General features: G+C 46.8%; 1 protein-coding gene across 1 annotated transcript in view; it reads left to right on the top strand.

Annotated features, from left to right (window-relative positions):
• Positions 1–20,482, top strand: part of PDE9A (phosphodiesterase 9A) — a 178,394-nt gene that overhangs the window by 39,485 nt on the left and 118,427 nt on the right. Inside the window, exon 4 of the mRNA XM_058427844.1 lies at positions 3,096–3,139. Within this exon, the coding sequence (XP_058283827.1) occupies positions 3,096–3,139 (44 nt within the window). The remainder of the gene's footprint in view (positions 1–3,095; positions 3,140–20,482) is intronic.

Here is a 20,482-nt window from a genome sequence, read left to right as displayed (position 1 = left end):
CATAACGGGTTGTGAGAAGCCAAAGGATTAAGCATCTGGGAGCCAAGACTGATCTTCAGTGGCCCAGAAATGCAACCCAAGGATCTTGGGCCCAAGGGCCGGGAAGGTTTCTGAAGCCTCCTGGAGCATTCACAGAGGCTCCCTGTCCATCCACTTTTCCCTCTGTTGCTGATGTGATGGCTTCTGCCCTCAGCTTACCAGACTCCTCGGAGAGGAGTCTGAATAGGTTGAATGGGCTTGAAGGGGGCTGGACTCCATTTGGGTGGATGAGCAGGCCCAGTGCCCCTGTATGAGGGGAGGGTGTCTTGGTAAGCCTGTTTTTGTGTCAGGTCCCCAGGGCACCTTCCTCTGAGTCTCTCGCATGGGAGAAGTTGCTGGACATGCCTCTCGGGCTCTGTCCCCGCCGGCACTGTGTGGGATCCATGCTGTTCTCCCTCCAGCCCTTGCCCCACCTCCTGGAGCCCTTCTCTGCTCCTGGTCACTACCTGCCCCCCACCTCCAGCACTAATTTTCTAGGGACAAGGGGCAGGGGAAGGAGGAGAAGAAAGAGTCCTTGCTGCCCCTCAGAGGAGATGCAGGAGAAGAAAGTTGGGGAGGAGTGGGGAACCAGGGTGGCAGGAGTGATGGCAAAGCCCCTTCCTGTTGCCCACGCAGGTCCTGGCTTTCTCTCCACCCACTGCACCACCTCTAGGGCTGCTCTCATGGCGGGAGCCGGAGAGACACTGAGAAGAGGAAGGAAGGAGGATCCAAGAGGAGCCCAGCACACCCGGCTTCTCTGCTGTCCACCCTCCACTCTGTCCTCCCAGCCCAGGCTCTTCCTAGGCAGCCCCGGCACGGGTCCTTACTGGCCACACTGAGGCCATCAGCAAAGCACCTGGCCTCTTTACGCCTTGGGCTCTGAGTCTGTAAGGCAGTGAGGCTGAGGTTCCTGGAACAGCTGGGCACCGTGGACTTGCCCAGCTGAGCACAGGCATCAGGGGCTAGAGGGGCCCCAGTCCCGATGACGACCGAGTGCCCTCTCCATGTGGGGAGCTTGGAGGACTCTGCTCTGCACTTAGGGCCACGCTTCAAGCCCAGTGCCTCTTATGACTGAGTCTCTGGGGAGAAATGAGCCCTCCAGTGCCAAATGACCCACCACTAACAGGCCTTTCGAGGCAGGGCCTCTCCTGAGCCCACGCAGGCACATGGTGGGAGATGAGAGGGTGTGGGCTCATTTCTTGACGTTCTGTGTGAGTGGGGTCATTCATAGGGTGAGGCGAGAATCGAGGGGACAGAGGGCCCTCTAGTCCCCAGCACTTGGGCTCAGCTGGCAAGTCCACAGTGCCCAGCTCTCCCGGGAACCTCAGCCTCACCGCCCTACAGACAAAGAGCCCAAAGTGCAGGGAGGTCGGTGCTACACAGGTTTTATTTTTTCACATTATTGGTGTTTAAAATTGTAAAGATTTTCCACATTACCTGTAACCATCAAACCACATGTATTGCCCCCAGTTAATCACCATGAACAGCTTGGTGTGTATACCCCTCCATATTCACTGTGTTTCTTCTTCCAGAAATGAGCTCATTCTCTGTATATCACTCTGTAACTTGTTGTTTTTACCTAGTAAGGAGTCATGGGCGTCCCGCCAGGTGAATACTTGCATGCTTGTCTTCATCTTCTTAACAACTACCTGACACCGCAGTGTCTCAGTCTGTCTGAACTTAAAGAGCTAGACATTGAGTTCTCAGAGTCTGGAGGCTGAAGTCCAAGATGAGGGTATGGGCAGGTTCTGTTCCTGGGGAGGCCTCTCTTCCCGGCTTGCAGACAGCTGCCTTCTGGCTGTGCCCTCATGAGGCAGAGCAAGAGACAGCTCTGGTGTCTTTGCCCCTTGGAAGGACACCAACCCCATCTGGTGGGCCCCACCCTCAGGTACTCCTCCAAACCCAGTCACCTCCCAAGGCCCCACCTCCTAATCTTACCCACTGGGATGAGGGCTTCATTATATGAATTCGGGGTGGGAGTGCCTCAGCATTCAGACCTTACCTAGCACCATAAGACCACTAATGTGGCACCCTGCCTGTGGAGAGATGCGCAGACTGAACCATCCAGACAGCACAGTGGAGCACGCTCTTTCAACCCACCTGCACCTGACCACAGTGGGCACTCAGGAAGAAATGGGTAGAGCGACTGAATGAATGAATGAGCAAGTCAAAGACATGAACACATGACATCTGACTGTCTCCCTGTGTGCTCATGTTTCATTCTGACACGTCCCTCCCTAAATTCATCTGCTGAGACAAAGGATCTTAACCGGTGTTGCTACACTGCTTTCCCCAAAATGTGGCAACCTACACCCCACCAGCAACACCTGTGACGTCTGCCACCCTGTGTCCTAGTAGCACCTCTCTTACCAGGTTTCCAAATGTTGCTAAACTGCTGGGTCAAGGAATAGCATCTCCCTGGGGTTAGCCTCCCTTGTGTAGATTTTTTCTTACTCTTCTTGGCCACTGCCTGTTCCTGGTCTATGCCCGTTCCATTGGCTGCACTGTCTTCCTGCCTCTTGGCCAGAGGCCATCGTGTGTCAGTGACAGAAACACTTTGGCTGTCATATGCACAGCCAGTATTCTCTCCCCGTCACGCTGGGCCTCATGGTGATGGGGGGCGACATCATGGAGATCCCAGTGCATTTTCGACTTCGTCACTGTCACCATCCTCTCTTGTTCGTTTGGGGGATACAGTCACCATCAGCTTAACAGAGCAAAAGAGAGGGAGGCCACCTGCGTCCGCCAGGTACCGAAATGGGTCCAGGCAGCTGCCAGAGTCTGACGTTTCCAACTTGGGATCGACTGGGATCGGCAGTCGTACCCATGACAACGTTTATTTAATTGACCAAACACGAACATTATAGAGGAAGTTGATCGTTTAAATGATATACTTGAAATTCATCTGAGTAAGGAAGCTGAGAACAGTCAAAGAAGCTAATTTAAAAAATAAATAAATAAATAAATAAACCACCTAATCCGCTGAATTTTAATCACACCGAGTGCTTATCTCTCCTGCCAGACATACAGCGAGCGCCTTGCAGAGTCTCACGGTGGCACTGTCTTCTCTTTTGCAGCACTCCCTACAAAGTGAGACCTGTGGCCATCAAGCAACTCTCTGGTAAGGCCCTGCTGTCATTTTTTAAACTAAAAGAAGGAAAAAGAAATCTTGATAATCCCTGGGATAAATCCCTGTGATAAAATATATACTAGTTAAGCATTTGAATCTAAGCATTTGAAATGTATATTAGTTAAGCATTTGATTCTAAGCATTTGAAATATATATGAGTTAAGCCTTTGAAGCATTTAACTGTATGTTAGTTAAGCATTTGAATCTGCGTTTGAAGCTGATACCATTGCAGAATCTGAAACCTTGTACTACTGTAAGGGCTCTGCGTTTCTAACCCCAGGGAGAATAGCATCTGCCTGGGGTTAGCCTCCCTTGTGTGGATTTTTTCTTACTCCTTTTGGCCACTGCCTGTTCCTGGTCTATGCCTGTTCAATTGGCTGCACTGTCTTTTCCTGCCCCTTGGCCAGAGGCCGTCCCAAGGACTTTGCAGATGCCGGGCGGCATCCACTCTCGTCTTCCTGGCCCAGCACCTGTCCTCCCCCCTCTACTGTGAGTTGCCAAGGCAGGCATTTGTGGCCCCTGGGATGCCTTGGGGTGCCTCATACAGTCACTTGGGCCACTGTGTTAGAATCCTTTTTCTTTTTTTTTAAGATAGAGTCTGGCCCTGTCGCCCAGGGCTGGAGTGCGGTGGCACGATCTTGGCTCACTGCAACCTCTGCCTCCCAAGTTCAAGTGATTCTCCTGCCTCACCCTCCCAGGTAGCTGGGATTACAGGCATGCACCACCAAGCCTGGGTAATTTTTTTGTATTTTTAGTAGAGACGGGGTTTTGCCGTGTTAGCCAGGCTGGTCTCGAACTCCTGACCTCAGGTGATCCACCTGTCTCAGCCTCCCAAAGTGCTAGGATTACAGGCGTGAGCCACTGCACCCAGCCTAGAATCCCTTTTCCATTTGATTTTTATCTCTTTTATTGATGTGTGATTTATACATCATAAAATGCCATTTAAGGGCCTATTTTGATGAGCTTTGAAAAATGTGTACACCCTTGTAAACATCACCAAAATCAAACATTTGCACCACCTAGAAAAGCTCTCTCTCGCTCCCTCCAGTGTCTCTCAGTCCACAACCAACCTGCTTCCTGACATCATCCATGAGATTTGTCTTTCTGAGAGTTTCACATATAAGAAATTACATGGTACATGTACTCTTTTTTGACTCGACATAATGTTTTTGAGACCCATCCGTGTGCCGTGTGTACAGACAGTTCATTGTTTGTATTGCTAAGTGGTATCCCATGGTGTAGGCTGTACCGCAGGGCATCTTCCATTCACTGTGGATGGACATTTGGGTTGTTTCCAGTCTGGGGGCTTTTAAGAATAAGGCTGCTGTGAGCATTAAAGTACAAGTATTGGTGGAAACGTACATTTTTATATATTTTATTTCGCTTGGCTAAATACCTAAGATACCTATAACCTTGCCAACTTTTTTATACAGTTAAACATATACTTAACCATCTTCCCTAAGAGGGGATAGAAGAGTCTGTAGAGTGTTCCCCAGTCTGGGTTTGTCTGACGTTTCTCTCACGACCAGCCTGGGTGTGGTGGGTTTTGGAAGGAATATGTGGGGTGCATGACAGCCAGGTAGGACCATGGACTTCTCCACTGCAGAGTTACTGTTGGTCTCCTTCCCTGCTCTTCTTTAAAAGCAAGTCACAAAGTCCAGCCCACCCAAACAGAGGAGAAAAAAACCGAGGTTCGTTTTCTCTGCACGGATATTCATTTGCTCCAGCACCGTTTGTTGAAAAGATGATCTTTTCTCCCACTAAATTACCATGACACCTTTGTGGAAAATCAATGGGCCATGTATGTGTGAGTCTTTTTCTGGACTCTAGATCCTGTCGTGTGAATTTACATGTCTTAAAACAGCAGCACACCGTCTTGACTACTCTAGATAAATAGTAGGTCTTGAAATCAGGTACTCTAAGTTATCTCTGGTTTCTTTTTTCTTTTTCAAAAATGTTATTGCTTTCATTTTCAAATAAATTTTAGAATCAGTCTATGCATTGCTACCAAAAAAACAGTCTGCTAGGATTTTGACTGAAGTTGCATTAAATATACAGAACAATTATTTAATGTTAATTTAATGGGAAGAATTAATATCTTAAGAATGTTGAGTCTTCTGATTCATAAATATGGTCTATCTCTCCATTTATTTGGGTTTCCTTTAATGTTTCTCAATAATGTGTTACCATTGTTAATATGAAGTACCTAAATAAGTATTGATAAATACATCACTATTTCATGTATTTAATGGTACTATAAATGGATTTTTTTTTTCATTTCAATTTCCAGTAGTTTTTAGTTTATAGGAATTGGCTTTTGTATGGGACCTTGCTAAACTCATTTATTAGGTCTAGTACCTTTTTGTAGATTTCCTATGATTCTATAGATGATTTTCTTATAGTGCTGGTCTTCTGACAACAAATTCCTTCTGCTTTTGTCTGAAAAAGTTTTTCTTTGCTGTTTTGCTTTTTTTTTTTTTTTTTTTTTTCAAAGAGAGAGACAGAGATAAAGTCTCTCTCTGTTGCCCAGGCTGGAGTGCAGTGATGCAGTCATAACTCATGACAGCCTTGACCTCCCAGGCTGAAGCAATCCTCCCTCCTCAGCCGCCCAAGTAGCTGGGACTATAGGCACACACCACCACGCCCGGCAAAGTTTTTAAGTTTTTAGAGGGACAAGGTCTCACGATGTTGCCCAGGCTGGTCTCAAACTCCTAAACTCAAGTAATCCTCCCTCCCTGAGATGACAGATGTGAGCCACCATGCCCAACTGACAGGGTTTTTATTTCATCTTCATTTTGAAAGGGTGTTTTCTTGCCATAGAGAATTTTAGTTTCACAGTTTTCCAGCACTGTGAATATGTCTTCTCATTGTATTTTAGCTGGTAGAGCTTCTAATGAGAAGGCTGTGATGTCTTATCTTTGTTCCTCTGTGTGCAATGTGCCTTTTTCCCTCTGGCAACTTAAGATGTTTTCTTTATCACTGGTTTGCAGGAATTGGATTATGATGGCCTTGGTGTGGTTTGCTTTTGGTTTAACCTGCTTGGTGTTCATTGATCTTCTTGGAACTTTGGGATCATATTTTTCATGAAATTTGGAATTTTTTCTGCTCTCCTCTCTCTCCTTTCCCCTGGGACCCTAATTACCTGAATGATAGACAGCCTGAGAGCGTCCCTGACCCACTCACACTGTTTCTTTCCAGACCTTTTTTTCTGTTTGCTTTATTTTTCTTAGACTTTTCTGTGACGTCTTCCATTGCACTGGTCTTCCCTCCTGCAGTATCTAGTCTTCCATTAATCTCATTCAGTGAAATTCATTTCAGATATTGCATTCTTCATCCCTAGGAATTCTGTTTTCTTCCTTTTTCGTATCTCCCATTTTTAGATCTCCCTCATTATATGCCTCATTATGTTTATGTTTCCTGTAAATGCTTATACCTCATTATAATTCCGCTTCATGCCATTGTCAGCTAGTTTCCTCCTCTCTGCCATATCCCAGTCTGTCTCTGTTGATTGATTTATCTCCTGGGTATGGGTCGTATTTTTCGGATTCTCATGAATCTAGTAGATCTTGATGGAATGCTAATCACAGGAATGCATGCTGGTGCATCATCTGGTTTTGTTTCTCCCAGTTAGAGTGTTGGGCTTTGCCTTGGCAGGCAGTTAAGTTACTTGCAAATCAGTTTGAGGCCTTTGAGCCCCACCTTTAAGCTTTGTGAGAATGGTTCTAGAGGGCCCTCACCCAAGGGATCGCTCAGTCCTATAAGACATGAACCCTTTGGGGTCTCCCCCAAACTCCTGGCTGATCACCAAATTCCACTCTGGCTGTTTAGAGTGCAAATGTTTGGAGATGAGAATGAAAGTGCCAGGGCGTTGAAGGTCATTGCAAGGATGCTGGCTTTTATGCTGAGTGGAGTGGGCAGCTATTAGAAGGCTTTCAGGAGAGGAGTGACATCATCACATTTGTGTTTTAAACCTTGCTCAGGGCGCTGGGTCGAGATCGTGAAAGGGAAGTGGCAGCAAAGGTGGAGGCAGAAAAATCCGAGAGGAGGCTATTTTTTTGGGAGGAGACGGAGGCCCAGGCCAGGGTGGGGGCCATGGAGGTGATGAGGAGCGCAGGTTCCAGCAGGTTCTAAAGGAAGAGACAAGCTTTTTCCTAAGTGGAAGCGGGATATAGAGACCCGTCCGGGGCTTCTTTGACCTGAGCACTGAGCGCCACGGCCCAGGGAGGAGGTTTGCAGCGGGTGGGCTTGGCCTGCTCATCAGACATCAGGTGCATGGGGAGCAGGCAGAGTCAGGGCAGGCGGCCTCTCGGCTCTCAGCTCCCAGTGGATGGTGTTGAAGTCTGGGACTTGGTGAGGCCAGCAGGGAGTGAGTGAGCGCCAGCAGGAGAGGCCAGGCCTGAGCTGGACGGAGACCGAACCCATCCGTGGGAGAAGGACGCTGGTGACTGGACACCATCGGAAGCAGAGGGGAAGCCATGAAGCCCTGGAGGCAGGAAGAGGCAGAGGCGGGCCGGGCGTGGGTGGGATGGAGGCAGGAAGAGGCAAAGGCGGGCCGGGCGTGGGTGGGATGCTGCAGGGCTCTCGCAGGCCAGTGAAGACGGGCGAGATGGCTGTGCTCAGAGTTAGAAGATCATCGCTGGGAGCAGAGGAAAGAGGGATTTCTGTGTCACTTGGGGGCCCATCCAGGACCAGTGGGAGATGGAGTTGGGCTCATTAAAGGAAAGAGGTGAACAGAAGGAAGTTGGAACCAGCTGTCCTAAGGCCGGAGCTGCTCCTCCCTGGAGACTCTGACAAAGGCTGCTGGCCTTGGGCTGTGCGGGCGCCCAGTGGCTGAGAGATCGGTGCCCTCTGCAGCCCTCCTGGAACTTGGATCCTAGGAGCCACAAAGGGGCTTGAAAAATAATCTGTCCTGAGAAACACAAAGGCTCACATTAAACTTCGTGTCGTAAAGTTTTGAGTAAAAGAACAATAAGGGGCATGTCCTCTAAAGGTGCCAGGATGAGAAAAAGCAGAAAACAGTGCTGCACCTCAGGCTTTGCACCGTCTCTACAGAGGGTTGGGGTCGGTTCGGGAGCATTCGGCCCAGGCTGTGACCTCCTCGAGAAGGTCGTCAGGGCCCAGGCTCCTGCCAGCCCTCACGGCAGCACAAGGCCGGCACGAGACAGGTGCTTCAGGTGTTTGTCGAGAGCTGCACACACTTCTGCTGGGCTGGGCAAGACTTCCCTCTTCAGAGAGGATGAGCGGCCACGTGGAAGGCCAGACTGGGTGTCCCTCCAGGCCAGCCGAGGAGCACTGCGCTTATTCTGCAGTGAGGAGTCGCTGGCTCTCCAGGGGCGCTGCATTTTCCCAGCAGCGTCAACCCCTCCCACATCTCCGTAGTCACATCCCGGCCGGGCTAACACCACCTTTCCCCGCCTCTGGGTGCATGGGGACCCCGCTCTCCAAATAGGCCAGTGTTCCAGGCTTTTCTTTAGGAGACAAAGTTGGTGTCAGGTAGACCCCCCCACCCCTCCAAACACACACACACACACACACACACACACACACTCACACACACACGCGCGCGCGCACACACACACGCGTGCGCACACACACACACACAGAGCTTTCCTGAGAAATTGCGTTTAGAGAACATTTTTTCCATTTGGGGTTTGTCCTTAGGAATTCTTCACTCTCTCTACAGCAACAACCTTCCCTCTCCCATCCATCAGCCTCGGGTCCCAGAGCCACTGAGCCGTGGCCCAAGGTCAGGAGTTAGCTCTACCAATGCAGCCCTGAGTTCTGGCCTGTAAGCAGCCCCAGGTGCCCTTGAATCAACAGACCACATTTCCAGTGGCAATAAAAGACCCTTAGAAAAGGAAATGGGAGCTGTTTCTAGACTAGCACAAGGCTCAGGGGATGGGGGGTGGAGGGCAGGGAGGCCCACACCACGCAGCCCCACACCCAGCCTTTCCCGAGGCCCTGGGTTCCTCACTGATTCTCAGCAGGTTTCAGTAAATGCCTCTGACGGGCCCGGTGGAACTGTGCAATGCAGAAACGCCCCAGGGTTTTGCTGTTTTGCTACTTAAATATTCAGGAAGTAGTAAAGAGAAGAGAATTATCAAAAACATGACTTTTCATAGAAAAGGAAGAATAGGCCAGTCCTGGCCTGGGTCCACAACCCCAGTGTGAGCTGCAGAGACTTCTCTGGAGCGGTGAGCAGCTCCTGCCAGGAAAGAGCGTGGCACAGCCTCGTTCTCCAGCGTAGACCAGAAGGAATGGCCCGTCCATGCGAAGGTCTGTGTTCACCAAGCATCTTCTGTAGAAAAATGCTCCCTTTGCCTGATCATGGGAGGCAATCACATGGATAGAGCATTTCTCCCTTTTGTGACTAAAATAAGGGTAATAGCAACTACAAAAACCACGACACAGGCTTCTCAGCATCTTTTTATAACGATAGTGCTGATTTTTTGGAAAATCCTTGAGCCTCAATCACTTTTATTTGATGTAAGCCGCTCAAAGCCAGAGTGGTGTTTTCCAGATTATAAAACACAGATCTCAGCTGATGGCGGCTGATGGGTGTCCCCCGAGTGCCCTCGGCTGCCAGGAGCTGGCAGGGGTGATGCCTGTGATGAGGACTGAGCGCCGTGATCACAGCATGTGGGAAAAGGACAGGGTCTCACCCGGCCTGGCCCTCCCTCAGCGTGGCAGGTCGCGTGGGTCCGTGTGATCTCATGACCATATCAAGGGGATTGTGTCTTTTTGACCAGAGCGTTAGGGAAAGCGTGCTGCAGTCACACGCCAGGACAGCCCCCCATGGCCCGAGTCCTATAGGAGAGCCAGGGGCTGTCACGATTTTCTTAGGCGCAGCAGCAGTTGAACCGTGCTGTCACACTTAACCCAAGTGATGACAGTGTCTTCAACTAGGACAGTGCTGCAGGGGTCTGGTTCTGCTTGTTCTCCTCCACATTCCTGCCTGCCCTAGGACCCAGGACCTGTCTCTAGTCATACACACACTGGCCAGCCTCTGCATCTGGCCCCACGGAGACCCACATCACATTCTGCTTCCCTGGCCAGAGACCGAGGGTGACTCGGAGGCTTCCAGTTCCCAGCAGCTTTATTGGCGTTGCTGTTTCCATAGAAGGACAATAAAATGGGGCCATAGGGAGAAGCATCCGCAGAGTGCGTGCTTGAGCTTCTGCAAGCCAGAGGAGGCCGGTGGCCGGCAGGGTGGGCAGGCTGGCTGGCTGTGCCCCACAACACACATGTGAAGAGGTTTTTGGGGCAGCTATGGAATCCCGGAGCTGCCCCCACATGAGAGTTCCCCCAGGAGGTGACTAAATGCATTTAAAGTCCAGCCGCAGTCCAGATAAAGATGCACCGTAACTGTAAAACACACACCAAATTCTGAAGGCTTAGTATGAAAAAGAATATAAAAATCTCAGTCATTTTTATATTGATTTCATGTTTCCTGGTTGAGATGTCATTGATGTAATATAAAGCCCACCATTTTAAAGTGTACAACCTCAGCCAGGCATGGTGGCTCACGCCTGTAATCCCAGCACTCTGGGAGGCTGAGGCGGGCAGATCACCTGAGGTCAGGAGTTTGAGACCAGACTGGCCAACATGGTGAAACCCTGTCTCTACTAAAAATACAAAAATTAGCTAGGTGTGGTGGTGCACATCTGTAATCCTAGCTACTTAGGAGGCTGAGGCAGGAGAATCGCTTGAACCTGGGGGATAGAGGTTGCAGCAAGCTGAGATCACACCACTGCATTCTAGCCTGGGTGACACAGTGAGACTCCATCTCAAAAAAAAAAAAAGTACAGTGTACAACCTCAGTCTTTTTTAATGTCTTCATTTTGTTTTGCAACCATCACCACTATTTAATTCCAGAATATTTCCATCAACCCAAAACTAATCCCTGTACCTGTTAGCGGTCCCTCTCCATCCCCTTCACCCCCCAGCCCCTGGCAGGCCCCGTTCTCTGTCCTGTGCATTCTGGACCTTTCACATAACAGAATCCATGGCCTTTCCAGCCTGGCTTCTTCCACCTTGCACACTATGTTCCAGGCTCCCCGTGTTGTGGCACATGACGGCTCTTTGTTCTTTTATGGCTAGATGACATTCCGTTGCGTGGCTGCGTCATGTGGCTGCATCGTGTGGCTGTGTCACATGGCTGCGTCACGTTTGGTTCATCCCTTCATCAGCTGATGGACATTTGGGCTGTTTCTACAAAGGCTATTGTGAAAGATGCTGCTGCGAACATTTGTGTGCAAATTTTTGTATGAAAGATACATGGTGAAATGAGGTATTTTGAGGTATATTGGATTAAATGAAATATTAAAAAAAAATTTAAAGTCTAGCCGTCTTGAAGGGGAGGGCCTGAGAGAAGTGCTGAAAGTTCACAGCAGAGGATACAGGATGCTGCGGGTGTGCCAGGCTGGCCTGTCCAGGAGGTCCCTGCAGCCTGGATGGCAGGTCCCTTACCCACTAGTGGGTGCCTCCTCCAACCCCTGAGTCCCCCTGCCTGAGGACTTCCTCTGTGCGCAGCACACCAGGAAGTGCTGGGGAGGGCCTGCCCCAAGGTCAGTCCTCCCCAGTGAGAGGGAGCTGAAGGACAGGTGCCCAGCTTCTTTGCTTCACAGGGGTACCGTTCTCTGACGTCATCAATGCAGTTGCTCAGAGGGAGGAGTCACCTGTGCATCAACTCACCCTCTGGGAGCTCTCTTCCCTTCCACGCCTCAATCCCCCACTCCCTCCCAGGGCTTCCTGGGCTGGCCTCCAAATGCGCCGCCAGCCGCCAGCTCCTTGTCTCCAGTGGACTTTTGAAGATCTCAAACTAAGAATCTTAGACTCCAAGACAGGTCAAGCCCCCTGGCATACTCATTTGTCATTTGGATGAAATAGCCTTAGGAGAGCTACTTAACCCCACTGAACTTCCATTTCCCTTGCAAAATAGGAATTCTAATGCATACCTTGCATGGTTCTTGGGAGGATAAATGAAGTAATTTATGCAAAATGCTGAGCACAGTGCCTGCCACTTGGTAAGTGCCCAGTAAATTGTTGTTATCATTGAAAATGACCTAGAGGGCATTTTTGAATGGCTGAAGTTATGTCTCTCTGGAATTGCTGAATTTTAATAGAACAAGAATGCTTCCTAAGGTCTGAAACAAAATGCGAGGACTGTTTGTGTCTGCCCTGGAAGCCAAGTTAATGCCGGAAGTCGGCACACACACATGTTGCTCATGAGAAATAACAATGCACCTTAATAATATTGTCTATTTCAGTGAAGTTTCACTCTAGAAGACTTTATAAGCAAAGCCGCAGTCATTCTTACTTGCATTCTTTTTGAAACAAAAAGACTGCAGTGTATAAATGAAAAATAACCATTTCTGGAATTGTGTGTTCAGACGGATTCCGCTTGGAGTAGCCTTGCCAACAAAGACAGCAGCAGCCCTTAGCATGCCACTGTCAGAGATATTGATTGCAAACAGTAATACAGAAGCCTTCGGAATGGAAATGTCCTGATGGCAGATTTGAGTAAAATGGAGATGATGACAGCCGAACATTGCTGCACGGACCTCAAGGCTGCAAACGTTAGGACTGCCCTCCCTGCTCCTAGGCGTTTGTGAGAACCAGGCCAACCCATACCTACCCACTGCTGTGTCCTGCCTGACTGCACTGAAATGTACAGATCCTGTGGGTGCAGTTTGATGAGTTTTGTTTTGTTTTTTGTTGTTTTTGTTTTTGAGACGGAGTTTCGCTCTCGTTGACAAGGCTGGAGTGCAGTGGTGCAATCTCAGCTCACTGCAACCTCTGCCTCCTGAGTTCAAGCAATTATCCTGCCTCAGCCTCCCAAGTAGCTGAGATTACAGGCGCATGCCACCATACCTAGCTAATTTTTTGTATTTTTAGTAGAGACAAGGTTTCACCATGTTGGCCAGGCTGATCTCGAACTCCTGACCTCAGGTGATCCACCTGCCTTGGCCTCCCAAAGTGCTGGGATTACAGGCATGAGCCACTATGCCCAGCCACAGTATGATGAGTTTTGATAGAAGTGCATGTGTTAGATCTTTCAGGAATCACCACCCAAACCAGAAATACCATTTGACTCAGCAATGACATTTATATATATACCCAAAGGAATATAAATCATTCTATTATAAAGATACATCTATGTGTATGTTCATTGTAGCACTATTCACAATAGCAAAGACATAGTATCAATCCAAATGCCCATCAATGATAGATTGGATAAAGAAAATGTGGTACATATACGCCATGGAATACTATGCAGCCATAAAAAGGAACAAGATCATGTCCTTTGCAGAGACATGGATAGAGCTGGAAGCCATTATCCTCAGCAAACTAATGCAGGAACAGAAAACCAAACACCACATGTTCTCATTCATAAGTGGGAGCTGAACAATGAGAACACACGGACACAGGGAGGGGAATAACACACACTGGGGCCTGTCAGGAGGGTTGGGGGAGGGAGAGCATCAGGATAAATAGCTAATGCATGCTGGGCTTAATACCTAGGTGATGGGTTGACAGGTGCAGCAAACCACCATGACACACGTTTACCTGTGTAACATCCCTGCATGTCCTGCACATGTATCCCAGAACTTAAAATTAAATTTTTTAAAAGTGCACATGCATATAGCCACCACCACAATCAAGACAGAGGACATTTCCATCACCCTAGAAAAATGTCCCTGTACCCCCTTCAAGGCAGTCCCCACTGTGGAATGCTCTGCCTATTTTTGAGTTTCACGGAGTTGGAATCATACAGCACGGGCTCTTTGATGTCTGGACTCTTTCACTCAACATCATTTTTGTTTGTTTGTTTGTGTGTGTGTTTGTTTTTTGAGACAGGGTCTCACACCTGTTGCCCAGGTGGGGTGTGAGGCACAATCATGGCTCACTGCAGCCTCAACCTCCTGGGCTCAGGTGATCCTCCCACCTCAGCCTCCGAGTAGAGACATGTTGCCCAGGCTGGTGTCGAACTCCTGGGCTCAAGCAATCCACATCATGGTGTTTGTAAGATCCGTTCATGCAGTTATTTCCTTTTGCACTGCTGAGCACTGCACGCCTTGCTCATTCATTCTCCTGTGGAGGGACATTTGGGTCATTTCCAGTTTAGGGTTCGGCTACTAGAATTATTGTACAAGTCTTATCTTGGGTATCCTTGTCCATGATCTTGTGTCCACCTAGGAGTGAAATGGCTGGCTCATATGCTGCGTTTGTTTAACTTAAGACTTAATTGTTAAGTGTAAGAAACTGCCAAGCTGGGCCGGACACAGTGGCTCACGCCTGTAATCCCAGCACTTTGGGAGGCCGAGGTGGGCAGATCATCTGAGATCAGGAGTTCGAGACCAGCCTGGCCAACATGGCAAAACCCCATCTCTACAAAAAGTACAAAAAATTAGCAGGGCATGGTGGCGTGTGCCTGTAGTCCCAGCTACTCAGGAGGCTGAGGCAGGAGAATCACTTGAATCTGGGAGGAAGAGGTTGCAGTGAGCAGAGGTTGCGCCACTGCACTCCAGTCTGGGCGACAGAGCAAGACTCCATCTCAAAAAAAATAAATAAATAAAAAGAAAGAAACTGCCAAGCTGTTTTACCAAGAAGTTGTACCATTCCACATTCCCACCAGCAGCATCTGAGTGATCCAGCTGTTCCACATCCCTGCAACACTAAGCATTCTCTGCTTACATTTTAGACATTCAAGTAGGTGTAACAGCAATCCTATCTTCTTATAGTTTTAATTTGCATTTCCAAGTACTTTAGTGATGTTGAACATGTTGCAATGTCTTATTGGCTATTTGAATGTCATATTTTGTGAAGTGTCTCTTCAAAAGTACTTTGCTCAGGGCAGGTCCGGTGGCTCATGCCTGTAATCCTAGCTCTTTGGAAGGCCAAGGTGGGTGGATTACCTGGGGTCAAGAGTTCGAGACCAGCCTGACCAACATGGTGAAACCTCCTCTCTACTAAAAATACAAAAATTAGCAGGGCATGGTGGCGGGTGCCTGTAATCCCAGCTACTCGAGAGGCTGAGGCAGGAGAATCGCTTGAACCCAGGAGGTGGATGTTGCAGTGAGCCGAGATCGCGCCATTGCACTCCAGTCTGGCTGACAGAGCAAAAGCTCCATCTCAAAAAATTATATGAAGAAAGGATTTTGCTCATTTTTTAAGCTGGCTTATATTATTTTTATCCCTGGTTTGTAGGAAACTCTACATAAGATAGGATATAATTCGTCAGATATATATGGCAAACATTTTTCCCAGTTTATGATTTGCCTTTTTCGTTTTCTTTTTTTTTTAATTTCATTATTATTATATTTTAAGTTTTAGGGTACATGTGCACAATGTGCAGGTTTGTTACATATGTATACATGTCCCATGTTGGTGCGCTGCACCCATTAACTTGTCATTTAGCATTAGGTATATCTCCCAATGCTATCCGCCTTTTTCTTTTTCTTAATGAGGTCATTTGATGAGCAGGGGTTTTTAATTTGATGAATTCCATCCAATGTAACAAGTTTGTCTGTTGTGGTTAGTACTTCTTGTGTCTTCTCTAATAAGTTTTTGTTTTTTTGTTTTTTTTTTTGAGACAAGGTTTCTTGTTGCCCAGGCTGGAGTGCAGCTGTGCGATAAGCTCACTGCAACCTCCACCTCCCGGGTTCAAGTGATTCTCCTGCCTCAGGCTCCCGAGTAACTAGGATTACAGGTGTCTGCCACTACGCCTGGCTAATTTTTTTGTATTTTTAGTAGAGATGGGGTTTTTACCATGTTGGCCAGGCTGGTCTTGAAATCCTGACCTCAGGTGGTCCACCCACCTCGACCTCCCAAAGTGCTGGGATTATAGAAGTGAGCCACCACATCCAGCCCTAATAATTTTTTTTTTTTTATCCCAAGGTCATGGAGATACATTTTTAGAAGATTTAGAGTTATAGCTGTTATGTGTTTTTTTAATTTAAAGAAAAATTTTAACAACCCAGTCATTGTTGAGATGTTATGTTTTAATCTGTCATTCATTTCAAATTAATGTTGTGTGTGTTGTGAAGTAGAGACTGCTGTTCGTTTTCTTCCCCACGCTGACACCCAGCTGTTACTGCACCACTTGTTAAAAAGACTTTCCTTTTCCCCCTGAATCCATGGCTCCTTTGTTGAAAGTTAATGGTATCTCTATGTTTGGGCCTCTTGCTGAACTCTGTTCTGCTTCATTGATCTATTGGTCTATCCTCACGCCAACACCACACTGGCTACGTTACTGTGCTCTGGAGTCAGGTACTCAAAGTTCTTCATTTGTTCTTCCTCTTCAGTTGTTTTGACTGTATAGGTTCTTTTCTTTTCCCTACAAATTTTAGAATCAACTTGTCAATTAAAAAAAAAAAGCCATCTATGACTTTGATTACTGTTTTATTTAATATATAATTTGGGGAGGGTAGTATCTTAACCGTACTGAGTCTTCCAACCTATGAACATGATACATCCCTCCACTTACTTAGGTCTCATTTAACTTCTCAAAAGGTTATGACTTGCAGGATAAAGGTCCTTCATGTCTTTGGTTAACTTTACTCCAAAGTGTTTGCTGTTTTCTGGTTTTCTTGTGAATAGGATTTTATTAATTTTCTAATTGTTTGCTGCTAGTTTATAAAAATACAATAGATTTTTGGATGTTGGCATTGGATCCTGTGAATTTGCTTAATTCGTTGGTTAGTTGTAGTTGTTGTTTTATAGGTTCCCATGATTGTCCACAGAGACAATCATACCATCTGAGAATAATGACAGCTTTAATTATTGCATTCCAATTTTTGGCTTTTATTTCTTTTACTTGTCTTGTTGTACTAGTTGAAACTGCAATACAGTTAAACAAAAGTGAGAGCGGACATCCTTGCCTTGTTCCCAATCTTAGGGGAGATGCCTTCAGTCTCTCGCCATTACGTACAATGTTAGCCACAGATTTTTTTGTAGGTGCCTTGCATCAGGTTGGAAGTCCCCATCTACTGTTAGTTTTCTGAGAGTTTTTTGTCTAACGTTCTTTGACAAAATTCTTTGTTAACTTTTATCAAATGTTCTCTCTGCATCTATGAGGTGGGTTGAGGAAGTGTCCTCTTGTTCCTTGTTTTCTAATGGTTTTGTCCCATAAAGAGGTATTGGATTTTGTTCCAATACCTTTCTGCATCTATGGGATGATCATATATATGGTTTTTCTCCTTTATTCTGTTAAGATAATGAATAATACTGATTGATTTTCAAACGTTAAAACCACTTTGCTTTCCTAGGGTAAATGCACTTGTATTTCCAGGAAATATTCCTAGGAAATTTCCTGGGATAAACTCACTTGTATTTCCAGGAAATATTTCCAGGAAAATACTTGAGAATAAATGTAACAAAGTATATGTAGGCCCTCTCCCTGATGTGTTTGCTTTTTATGTATTGATTTGGTTTTGTTTTTGTTTTGAGATGGAGTGTCGCTCTGTCGCCCAGGCTGGAGTACAGTGGCGCCATCTTGGCTCACTGCAACCTCTGCCTCCAGGCTTCAAGTGATTCTCCTGCCTCAGCCTCCCAAGTAGCTGGGACTACAGGTGCCCACCACCACGCCCAGCTAACTTTTGTATTTTTAGTAGAGACGGGGTTTCACTGTGTTAGCCAGGATGGTCTCGATCTCCTGACCTCATGAGCCACCCACCTTGGCCTCCCAAAGTGCTGGGATTACAGACATGAGCCACCATGCCCTGCCCCAACTTTTATTTGAGATACAGATCTAAACGTATCACATGCAGGTTTGTTACGTGGTGTATTGCACCCAGATGGTGAGCAGAGCACCCAAGTCTTTGCTGATATGGTTGGGGTTAGCTCTACCAGTCTTTGCTGATATGGTTGGGGTTAGCTCTACCAGTCTTTGTTGATATGGTTGGGGTTAGCTCTACCACGTTGCTATTTGCTGTTTCTTGATCTTGGGTTTTGTTTTTCTGTTCCTCCTTTTCTGCCTTCTCCTGTGTTCATTGAATAAATTTCTGTTTTCCATTTTATTCCTTCTACTGACTCTTTAGCTGTCTCTTTTGCATTATTTTTCCTCAGCTGTTATAAGTGTTACAATATGCATCTTTACCTTTTTTTTTTTTTTTTTTTTACAGTTGATAGACTTTGTTTTTTAGATTCACGGCAAAATTGAGTGAAAAGTACGGAGCTCCCACATGTTCCCCCCAACACACAGACATTCAGCCTCTGCCACCGTCAACGTCCTGCATTAGATTGTATATTGGTTACGGCCGGGTGCAGTGGCTCACGCCTATAATCACAGCACTTTGGGAGGCCAAGGCGGGCAGATCACTGGAGGTCAGGAGTTCAAGACCAGTCTGGCCAACATGGTGAAACCCTGTCTCTACTAAAAATATAAAAATGAGCTAGGCGTCATGGCGCACATCTGTAATGCCAGCTACTTGGCAGGGGAATCGCTTGAATCTGGAAGGCGGAGGTTGCAGTGAGCTAAGATTGCATCATTGCACTCCAGCCTGGGTGACAGACAAGAGACTGTGTCTCCAGAAAAAAAAAAACAAAAAGATTGTACATTGGTTACAATCAGTGAACCAACACTGACATATCCCTATCAACCAAAGTCTATATTCCACCTCAGAGTTCACTCTCAGGGCTGTACATTCCCTGGGTTTGGACAAATCTATGATGACCTGTGTCTCCCATCCCCGTTTCAGACAGAATAGATTCACTGCCTTCAAAACCCCCTGTGTTCCACCTATTCATCCCTCCCACCCCAAGCTCCAGATCTTTTTACTGTCTCCACAGTTTGGCCTTTTCCAGAATGTCACATAGTTGGAATCATACAGAATAAAGCCTTTTCAGGTTTTCTTTCACTTACTAATACGTCTTTAAGATTCTTTTATGCCTTTTCCCGGCATCTTAGCATTGAAGCATATTCTGTGGTCTGTATGTATCACAGTTTATTTGCCCACTCACCTATTGAAGAGTATCTTGGTTGCTTCCAGGTTTGGGCAGTTATGAATAAAGCTGCCATAAATATTCGTGCACAAGTTTTTGTGTGCACATAAGATTTTAACACATTTGGATAAATACCAAGAAGCACAATTGCTGGATCTTTTGGTAACAGCAGGTTTAGTTTTGTAAGAAGCTGCCAAACAGTCTTCCAAAGTGACTGGGCCATTTTGCACTCCCAGCAGCAATGAACGAGCGTTCCTGCCGCTCCACATCCTCCCCAGCTTTTGTGTTTCAGTGTCTTGGATTTTCACGATTCCGATAGGTGTATTGCAGTATCTTCTTCTTGTTTTAATTTGCAATTCCCTAGTGACATATCATGATAAGCATCTTCTCATATGCCTGTTTGCCATCTGCATGTCTTCTTTGAGGTGTCTGTTCAGATCTTTTGGCCATTTTTAATCATCCTGAACTTTTCACAATCTATTTAGAATTAAGACTATACCGCCTCACATAAAAAATAAGGACATTGCAGCTATATAAGTCTACTTACTCCCCTCTCCCACCACCTTTGAGCTATTGTGTCATATGTTTTATATCTGCATACATTTTAAGCCCCATAATACAATATTATAATTTCCTTTTTTTTTTTTTTTTTTTTTGTTTGAGACGGAGTCTCACTCTCTTGCCCAGGCTGGAGTGCAGTAGTGAGATCTCAGTTCACTGCAACCTCCACCTCCTGGGTTCAAGCAATTCTCCTGCCTCAGCCTCCCGAGTAGCTGGGATTACAGATGCATGCCGCCATGCCCGGCTAATTTTTTGTATTTTTAGTAGAGACAGGGTTTCATCATCTTGGCCAGACTGGTCTCGAACTCCTGACCTCAAGTGATCCACCCGCCTCAGCCTCCCAAAGTGCTGGGATTACAGGCGTGGTTATAGGCCACTGTGCCTGGCCTATAATTTCTTATTTAAATGGCTAGTTGTTTTCTGAAGAAATTATGAAAATGAACTTCAAGATAGTTTTTTGATAGTTGCCTATATATTTGCCATTTCTGATGTTTTTATTTCTTCTCAACTTCCAACTTGTATTATATCCCTTCACTCTAAAGCATTTCTTTTTTCTTTTAATGTTTCTTGCAGTGCATATCTGCTAGTAACTAATTCTCTCAGCTTTTGCTCATTGGCACATGCTTTTTTTTTTTTTGAAATGATGTCTTGCTCTGTCGCCCAGGCTGGAGTGCACAATCAGCTCACTGCAACCTCCGCCTCCCGGGTTCAAGCAATTCTCCTGCCTCAGCCTCCCAAGTACCTGGGATTACAGGCGCCCACCACCATGTCCACCCAGGCACGCCACCCAGGAGGTGGAGGTTGCAGTGAACTGAGATCTCACTACTG

This window comes from Hylobates moloch, unplaced genomic scaffold (assembly GCF_009828535.3).
Source record: "Hylobates moloch isolate HMO894 unplaced genomic scaffold, HMol_V3 SCAFFOLD_14, whole genome shotgun sequence".
In the NCBI taxonomy this organism is placed as follows: Eukaryota; Metazoa; Chordata; class Mammalia; order Primates; family Hylobatidae; genus Hylobates; species Hylobates moloch.
The sequence above is the reverse complement of the archived record's forward strand: the minus strand, read 5'-3'. Positions and strand labels throughout refer to the sequence as shown.